The following is a 10,012-nucleotide window of genomic DNA, read 5'->3' on the forward strand; positions in this document are numbered from 1 at the left end:
AATATTTAATTATTATTTTTTTCAATTAGCATATCTATGAATGATGTTTGTTAAGATTAAAGGTTTTTATTTGGGTTTTGTAGGATGACATAAATGTTTAGTTTATGATATTAGAGTTTTAATCTTGTTAATTCAATTTTAAAAACTGACAATAAAATATTTAATGTCATATGGGCACATGAATATCATTTTCCTATAATGTTTTTTGTGTTAATTGTGGCTTGAATGAATCTCTATTAGACTAAGACTCACCTAGCTACATAAAGAAGTTTTTTTTTTGTTTCTTCTTTAGAATCCCATATGAAATGAAAAATATGAATTATATAAAGTTTTTTAAAGGATAAGGACTCTATTTTTGAAAATTATAATTAAAGGGTGTGTTCTTTTTTGAAAAGGTGAAGAGGTACTTCTTAGCTTAAAGAAGAGAAAAAAGAGAATCATTCTCTTTTGGTGTTCTCACTAAGAGTATAAGAGAAAAATATGATGGTTTTGCTATGTTGAGTAGTTCTCTGATGTCTTGAGCTTCTCTTGAGTATTCAGAAGTGGTTGAAGGACAGGAAAAAGGTTCATATTTGGACTGCACGTATCAATCCTCTTGGTAGGTTGAATAACAAGTATGATTGTTTTTGTTTGTAGCTTTATTTTTATTTTTTTTTATTGATTATTGATTATATTAATAAAAAAAATTTATACTGATGAATGTAAACAATTTTATAGAATCACTTAAAATGTTTTTGTTTTATTATGATTATTCACTTCTTTGCTATTTTTTTTTGTATTTGTCTGTATTCTTTAATTGCATCAGGAGTACCAGATCTAACTTAGTGTGATCGTGAACACCCGCCCCCCCTCCCCCCCCCCCCAATCTTACAACATTTAGTGTATCCTTTAAAATACGTTCACTGATAAAAAGTGACAGTGAAAATTTGTTGCCACAGGGACATAGTGCAGATCATTTTTTAATGTTTCTCGAATAGTCATGTGAGAGCTTAAAGAATCCAGCATTCCCTACCAATTTTGTCCACTTACGCGCAGTGGTACTTAGCACAAGCCCAAATTTAGGAAAACCCTAAACAAATAATAACCGTGCGGATGGACTTTCTCATTTATGCCATATGAATATGAACACAGAGAGCGAAAAACACACACACTTCACGTACAACTTTTGCCGATTAATTACTTGTACAGAAATAGCCAAAACAACCAAATTACAAAATCCCCAGAAAACAAAAAGAAGGAAGCCAACAGGTGGTGGTGAAGATCCCATAACAAAAAGATGGAAGTCTGACGGTCAACGTTGCAACAGAGTTATAAACTACGGAAGAGGAAGAGCCCCCACCCCACATCTGCCATGTATGACATCATCCTCATTCATCCCAAAGGACCCAAAATACAACCAAGGTCAAATGTTGCATCTCTGCGTTCAGCCAATCGGTTCCTCGTGACACTTGAGCTGGATCACCGACCATGCCCCCCAACCCCCAGCACCTCCCAAGCAAAGCTCACATCTCAGCCCTCATCAGACCAGGTCCTCTCCTCAACAAGGGATCACAAAAGAAAGGCATTGACCCAGACCGAAGGTGGCTACTGCAGCTAGGCAGAGGAGGCGGAGCCGGGGATGTGGAGCTGGCCTTGATGGTTGAGGCGCTGCAGCTGGATCATCTTGGCGTAGCATCCGTCCGGGTGGTGGTGAAGCAGGTGCGAGTGCGACCCCTGCTCCGTCACCTTCCCCTCCTCGATCACCGCGATCGCGTGCGCGTTCCGCACCGTCGACAGCCGGTGCGCCACTACGATCGTCGTCCTGCCCGCCGACATCCGCTCCACCGCCTCCTGCACACACCTCTCCGACTCCGCGTCCAGTGCGCTCGTCGCCTCGTCCAACAGCAGCAGCGCCGGGTTCTTCACCAGCGCCCTCGCGATTGCGATCCGCTGCCTCTGCCCACCCGACAGCTGCACCCCTCGCTCCCCGACCTGCGTCCTGTACCCGTCCGGCAGACCCGATATGAACTTGTCCGCGTTCGACGCAGTCGCCGCGGCAACAACCTCTGCCTCGGTGGCGCCGTCGCGGCCGTAGGCGATGTTGTCATAGATGGTGGTGGCGAAGAGGCTTGGCTCCTGTTGCACCACCGCGATGTGCTGCCGGAGGGACTTCAGGTTGTACTTGCGGAGGTCCTTGCCATCGACGAGCACCCGGCCGGAGCTCGGGTCGTAGAACCGCTGCACGAGCGCGAGGACGGAGCTCTTGCCGCAGCCGCTGGGGCCGACGAGGGCCAGGCATTTTCCCGCCCGGGCGCGGAGGGTGAGGTCGCGGAAGACGGGGACATCCGGGCGGGTCGGGTAAGAGAAGTCGACGTGCTTGAGCTCGACCTCGCCGCGGAGGTGGTCGGGCTTGATGCTGTCGGCGTCGTCGGGCTCGATCTCGGTCTTGCGATCGAGGAGGGAGAAGACGGAGCGCATGGCGCGGCCGCCCTTGATGAAGTCCGGGGCGAGGGTGAGCGTCTCGGCGGCGCCGTTGGCCGAGACCATGAGGACCATGAATACGCGGATGGCCTTGGAGAAGTCGGAGATGTGGTGCTTCACGAGCCAGGAGGCATACCAGAGGCCCAGGGAGTAGGAACCGTAGAGCAGGAACTGGGCGACGCCGAAGCCGCTGCCCGCGATCTGGCCCTTCCAGAAGCACTTCCTCAGCGGCACGCTCAGCTTCGACTCGAATAGCCTCACGATCTTCGACTCCGAGTTGAAGGCCGCCACCGTCCTCACGTTCGACACGGCCTCGCCTGCTATCTGAGTGGCCACCGCGTGAGCCCCTTCCAAATCCCCGGAGAATCCTTTCATGAACATTTTCTGTTTTTTTTTTTTTAAGAAAAATAGAAACAAACCAAAAAGACAGTTTTATTGGCTTTGCCATTAGTCTAAGTTTCAAAGTTGAAGGTTAAAGTATAGCTACCGGAGGCTTCTCGCTTGCCCCTTAGTTTCTACGATTTTCGTATTAAAAATAATATGTTTTTATAGTAATAAGGTTGTACATTGATTTTATATTGCTTTTTACTCATTTTTATGTCATTTTTTTATCTGCTTCCATTCCCACTTCATACTAATTCTTAGTGCACTTCTTTTTGGCGTCTTATTTGCTTGCATAATTGCTCTCTACAACCTCATCTCTCCTTTTCGCATCATACTACTTTTAGCACTTTTTTCCTGCTTTAGCTTCTGGTATGGCCATTTCGTTTCTTGGTAACTATGATCGTTAAAGCACTCCACGAGAACGATTCATTTCGGGCGAGTGTTACCTGAAGCACCGTGGCGGCCACGACCATGGGGAAGACGGCGACGAGGACGAGCGCCAACCTCCACTGAAGCACGAACCCGGCCGTGCACGCAAAGATCATGAGCGCCGAGTTCTGCATGATCACAGATATCCGATCCCCGATGGCCGAACGCACGTTGTTCGCGTCCAGGGCGAGCCTCGTCGCAATCCTGGCGCTGCCGTTCTCCTCCTGGTCGAACCACCCGACCTCATTCCGGAGGACCGCCTCCAGCATCTTCTCCCGGACCCGCTTGGTCAGGTTCTCCCCGACCACGTCCCAGAACATGTGCTGGATGGTGTTGAAGAGCAGCGCCGCGGAGGACACCCCGATCAGCAGGAAGCAGTACTTGCCGATCTCCCTCTTCATGTGTGCCCCATCGTTGCTGTAGTATACGCTGAGCACCGCGCTCAGTACGTAGGCGAAAAGGGCGCTGATGCAGCCGCAAACCACGGACCCGACCGAGCCCAGCAGTGCGAACCGCCACTCGGGCGCGTTCATCTTGACCAGCCTCCAGAAGGAGCTCGCCTGGTCTTTGAAAGCGATCTTCTCCGTGTAGTTGTAGCTCGAGTGCCCCTCTACCGACAGGCTGAAGTCGGAGGTCGAGAAGTCGGACAGCCTCCTCGAGTACGGTGACCGTCCGTACGACGAGTTCCGGCCGATGATCGGCGAGCTCACCGAGTTTCTTGCGCTGGATGGCCTGCTCATCACACGGAAACCAGCACATTTGTTCATTATTTAAAACAAAAAAACAAAGACAAAAATTCGTTCCTTCATTTTTATTTTTTAGATTCAATCGACGGTGGGGATGCTAGAAGAACATTTCACCACCACCGTGATCGTGATTGGGCAGATAACCTGATCTGATGGACAAAGGCAGCACTCCGTCGAGACTTAAACAAATACTACCCAGACCCGACCAGTACCAAACCCTATATGATCTGGGTATGGTTATAAATAATAAGACCCGGGTCCGAACCTGAAGGTCCCATTAATACATGAATCCGGGTATAGTTTTTCAAATTTTATACCAAACAGACCCGAGTTCTGGTTAAGACCCACAAATTTTCAATGTAAAAATGATAAAAAAATTTATTTTACAGAGTATGATCCGGGTCTACTTTATGTAGTTCTTATCGGGTCCGGGTATGGTTTCTCATATAGTACATCCGATTAAACCCAGGTCTGGACCCGATACCATACCCAAAAATAAGGTCCAGGTCTGGTTCCACCTAGGTCCGAACCAAACCAGACCCCTTGACACCCCTAACAAATAGTACGCTTTACACACTGTTTGGGTCAAACCTATAGATGTCATAGCCTCCCTGTCAACACGGTTCTAAGGAGTGAGGATCTTCGATCATAGGGCATATAACAGATGATCAATTTGGCACATTTTTTGTTGTAAGGATAAGGTGGCCAACTTTAGTAACAGCTGGCAAAGAAACTCGATTCAGAGACCTCAAACCACTTCAGTTATTTCAAAGACTTTATAAGAAAAAGTTGTTTTCTTTAGAATGAAATGGCAGCCTCATGTAAAAATACACTTTTATATTATATGAATTATACTTTCTCCTTAAAAATTGCGTCTCACTTTAAAACCTACATATTTATTGTGTATTTTAGGGCTAATAAATATATCTTGAAGATTAGATCTATGAAAACTTTTAATAATTCGAAAGTAATAAAGAACTTCTTTATCACTTCCTTCCCATTCTATTTCTGCCGCTTCTTACTTGCTTTCCTTTTCAAAACATCTCGCTCGACCCAATCTGATCTGACATACGGGTTTGGATTGACGAAATAAAACCAAATCCAGATCCAACTAGCTAAAAATCTGACATTTACACGAATTTGGATTCTGACTCGAATTAGTATGCAAAGCTCAATACTGAATCCGGATCTTATTATTGCTAATTGGATTCGATTTGGCTACTGAATCGAATCCAACTAATCGGGATTGAACTTGGGTTGGATGATGGATACTATTCGATCCATTTGACATCCCAACCCACATACCTAACTAAGCACGTGAAAACAGCGGTTAAGCACACCAACAGTGGGGACGACGGCATAACGTAGCAATCCCAATTCGTGGAAGAGCATCCCTTACACGTGTTTTGTGTAGAAGGCCATTGAGAATAGATCGGGGTCATATTTCAAATCACCAAAACTTGAAGAAACCACACACGTGGTCCCCATGCAAACAGCAGACAAAACCGTCTCCTTCCGGTCAGGAGGGACCGTAACAAAGGACACGTGTGTGGTCATGTCCAGTACGGCCAAAAATCGGTGATATCGACTTCTGTGACATGAAACTAAAACCCCAACCCGATCTACACTGGTAGGTGGGTCAGCTTAAGTAAGATGTTAAAGTTTGAAGGACGTCAAGAGTTCGATCTACCTGGCACTGCTCTTCCTGGCGTTCATGAGGGCCGTCTCGTGGGCCAGCTCCTGCATGCGGATGAGCTTGGCGTACATGCCGCTGTCGCCCTTGGAGATGAGCTCGTCGTGGGTGCCCATCTCCAGCACGCTCCCCTGCTGCAGCACGGCCACCACGTCCGCCTTGCGGATTGTCGACATCCGGTGTGCGATCACCAGCGTCGTCCGCCCGATCATGAAGCGGTCCAGCGCCTCCTGCACCAGCTTCTCCGACTCCGAGTCGAGCGCGCTCGTCGCCTCGTCCAGCAGCAGGATCGCCGGGTTCTTCAGCATCGCCCTCGCGATAGCTATCCTCTGTTTCTGCCCTCCGGACAGCTGCAGCCCTCTCTCCCCCACCTGCATATAATTCCACACACAACTTTTTGGTGCTTCATAAAAGAGCTAGAGAATTTTGTGCTCATTGACTGATTCAGACTCAGGGCAAAGCAATCGGTTCATTCTGGCACGGTATATCGGGTTGTTTGGAAACGAGTCGGTGGTTTTTTTAATTGGGTCTGAACCGACCGATACAAACTGAATTGGGTCTGAACCCACCAGAGTCATGAAGTCCGGCCGGTGTCCACAACTGTTCATAGTTCCTGTTGATACATGTCAAGCTAAAACTACAATATAATATAGAATACTTTGTTAAAACCAAAAGCAGTTCAGCTTTCAACAAGTCTTGGAACAGAACATGGATAGACAGAGTACAAGAGAACAAAAGAGAAGCTGCCCTAAGAGCCTAAATGGCAACAAAGACTGTTATTTAATTTATTGGTTTATTGCTTTTCTCCTCCTCTCGTTAAATTAAAGCATTCCTCAACTCTGATAGAGAAAGCCTAGAACCAATAAAGCAGAAAAAAGGGGAGAAAGAGCAGACAATAGACAGAAAACGTATGGGAATGATTAGGCCACGATTAGCGGGTAACTGTTTTGTTTTTACCTGTGTATCGTATCCATCAGGAAGCTTGATGATGAAGGAATGCGCATTTGCAACTCTTGCTGCCTCTTCCATTTCAACTTCTGTTGCATCGGCCCTTCCTAGTAGCATATTCTCCCTAATGGTTGTGGCAAATAGTGCCGGCTCTTGGCTCACTAAACCGATTTGTTGCCTCAACCATCTCAGTTTCAGGGTCTTTATGTCATGCCCATCAATCAGAACTTGTCCTATGATCATTCCATATTTGATTTAGCTCAAGGCATAAAAAAAGAAACAGGAAAGAAAAAAGAAAAACAGGACTAAAAAGAGCTATATTCAGGTAATATTTGATTTGATTGAAACAATTACCCGAGGTTGGATCATAAAACCTTTCAATGAGGGCAACAACGGTGCTCTTCCCAGAGCCGCTGCTGCCCACTATGGCTACGGTTTTCCCTGCAGGGATGCTCAGTGAGAAATTACAGAGGATCTGATTGTCTGGCCTTGACGGGTACGTGAAATCAACGTTTCTAAGCTCAACGTGGCCCGTCACGGTTGCCAACTCGACGCCGGACGCGCTATCTTTGTCCATAACAGGTCTGTGATCGATGGTCTCGAAAATTTTAGCAGCTGCAACCTTTGCCTTTGCAAATGAAGTCATGCTCGGAGCCGACTGCCCCAGTGCCCTGTTAATACGCAGCAACAGAGGGTGCGAAGTTAAACTCCAATAAATAGAAAAAGAACAAGATGCAGTAATGCCAATTGCTCAAGAATTGCTTACAGTCCACCGATCATCACTGAGAACATGGTTGTGATTGCCAATCCCCCATTGGTGTAATGGTGCCTAACGAGCCATCCGCCGTACCAGAGAAGAAGTGCATAGCAGCAGAAAACAGTGAAATATGTGGCTCCTAATCCCAATCCTCTAGCAAAGCCACTCTTATATCCAAGCCGTTGAACTACTTTCAGTGCAGAAGAATATGACTGTAACGTTTTCGATTCGCCAACAAAAGATAGAACAGTGCGGATTTGTGCGAATGCCTGATACAATTGCACCCATAAAAATTCTGAATCAATGAGCTAAACAGAAACAAGTGACAAATAAAACAACTCATCTTATTGTTTGATTTCCAAGTATTCTATTCCTCTGATGAGAAGAAAGGCTGCCTCTCTCTCTCTCTCATAGCCCCAATTTAAGAGTGGGGATGGGAGTTCTCGCGTCATTTCTGAACTATTTCTCCTTTCGTGTACTAATTTCTCCAGGATTCTCAGATAGAGAATTTCATTCTCCAAAACAAACAAAAATAGAAGAGAATTTATCTCTGATTTTGTGTACCTGCTCAGCAATGTTTCCTGCTTCGGACAGAGAATCTTGGCTCTTGGTGGAAAGCTTGGCAAGGGTTATTGTGTGAATAGCACCGATGATGGCAATCAAAGGGACTACCGCAAGAGTCACGAACGCGAGCTGCCATACCGCCGTAAATCCGATAACGAACCCGGAGACGAAGGTCGCCATATAGTGAATGAAATTCCCCAACTGCAAAGCAAAAAACAGAGCACCTTAGATTCAAAAACTTCAAGTTGCAATAATATTTTCCGCTCTTTCTTTTCTCATTGCACCATAAAAAAAGTGACAAAGGGCACTGAAGACTAGACATTATGGGCAAGCTCTTTACCTTCTCACTGATGGCATCCTGAACGGCCACCGTATCGCAATTAATCGCGTAAACGATGTCAGACGTTCTTATATCGGTATCGAAATACTGAATGTCTTGATTCAAAGCTGCCTCCAAGTATTTGATCCTCAGCTTGGTGGATTGTCTCTCTCCAGTCCACATCCAACAAGAGATTTCTACACAATGAAGAAAGAAATTCAGAGGAAAAACACACTGAGAAACCAACCAAATTCAAGTGAAACGAAACAGAACAACAACAAATCCTAGCGACTAAAGGGATAATTTTAGGATCGAATGCAGTTCCCTCACCTGCCCACGAAGAAGCCCAGATTGCAGCTCCAACGACGAGAAAGTAAAAGGCATACTGCAGCAAACAGAATGAAAACAAACGAATTAAAGAACCAATAATAGAGAGAGAAGCAGAGAGAGAGAGAGTTAAGTCTGTCTTACTTTGATGACTTGCTGCATCATTCTGTCGGGATTGTCGGCGTTGGAGCCGAAGGAGTTGACGAGATCGGCGAAGAATCGAAGGAAGATTGGGAGGGAACAGCCGTGGACGACGGCCCCCGCCGTGCCAATGACCATCAGAAGGTAGTCCAGCCCATCTGCGAACCTGAACAGCTCGATGAAGGCCAAGGACGGCGGCGCTGGCGCCTTCTTCGCGTCGGCGGCGCCACCGGACGTGGCCTCGGCGGCGGCTGCTGCCCCTCCGGCGGCGCCAGAGCCGCCTGACTTGGGTTCCACCATCTCCATCCCTTCAGCTTCCTTCCTATGCTCTCCTTCGCCTTGCCCTTCTTGGTCCCTTTTAAAGCTGCTCTGCTCCTGCTGGTCGTTGTTGTCCTCTCTCACCATCTCCACCCCCCTTGCATTTCGTACCATCTCCACTGCTCCACACCCTTTATCTCGTTGGAGGAATCTTGGGACATCTCAAGTTGAACACACACACACACTCAACAATTTTATTTTTTACCGTATCCACCGACCAGTAGGAACTTCAGGTTTCCCATTGGGAGCTCTGGTCTAAGCCCCTCATGTGCGATGCCTCTCCAGTGTCAGAGAAAATAATACAGAACAATCAACGCAAAAGCGTGTGAAAACTAGAAGGAAGATGTTGACCATTATCTAACGCACGGAACATTATAATTATTTTTTTCTAAGAGCATTATGACAGCAGTAGTTATGGTAAACTGTAAAACTAAATGAACAAACGCGAAGAGTTGCCTGCTTCTCCAAGTCAAAACGACTCACCCATTTCTTTTATTTCTTACCACATGGTCAGATCTGTTGTCTTGGGTTTTTTTGCCCTTTTTGTTTGAGCGTTTTTGCCAAGAGGAATGTTTGTTCCTTCCCTCTCTCTCTCTCTCTTTGGAGAGAGAGCAACTCAACTTCTACTTCCTTCCCTATACTAAATAATCCTCTTCCTCTTCATCATGTACCGGAAATCTTTTCCTCAGAACTTTGTACTTGTAATTAGAAGCATCGGTCGACTCCCTCTTGTTTGTTGCCCAAATCCAATATTTTCCTCCCAACGATTTCTTGCAGAGAGAGAAAGAGAGAGTTCCTTAAATTTAAAGATTTTTTCCCCTCAGTTGTTTACTTACCTTGACGGTAAACCCGGAATTACTACCGCGACGTACCTACTTGTTTGACAGAACCAACCCAGTTACCCAACCATCCTACGTTTGCCTTTC

The 10,012-nt window shown here is 46.3% G+C and overlaps 1 protein-coding gene across 1 annotated transcript; it reads right to left on the reverse strand.

The window, feature by feature from the left end:
- Positions 1–1,070: 1,070 nt before the first annotated feature.
- Positions 1,071–9,353, reverse strand: LOC149822467 (ABC transporter B family member 1-like). The gene is given in 11 exon segments (XM_089981548.1): positions 1,071–2,844; positions 3,291–4,005; positions 5,710–6,083; positions 6,670–6,893; positions 7,015–7,331; positions 7,427–7,686; positions 7,982–8,182; positions 8,322–8,497; positions 8,631–8,685; positions 8,772–9,182; positions 9,185–9,353. Coding segments are annotated over 11 exon segments (4,047 nt in total). The 5' UTR covers positions 9,248–9,353; the 3' UTR covers positions 1,071–1,593.
- Positions 9,354–10,012: the final 659 nt, after the last annotated feature.

Source organism: Nuphar pumila, chromosome 11 (assembly GCF_984573655.1).
Source record: "Nuphar pumila chromosome 11, dmNupPumi1.hap1.1, whole genome shotgun sequence".
NCBI classification, from domain to species: domain Eukaryota; kingdom Viridiplantae; phylum Streptophyta; class Magnoliopsida; order Nymphaeales; family Nymphaeaceae; genus Nuphar; species Nuphar pumila.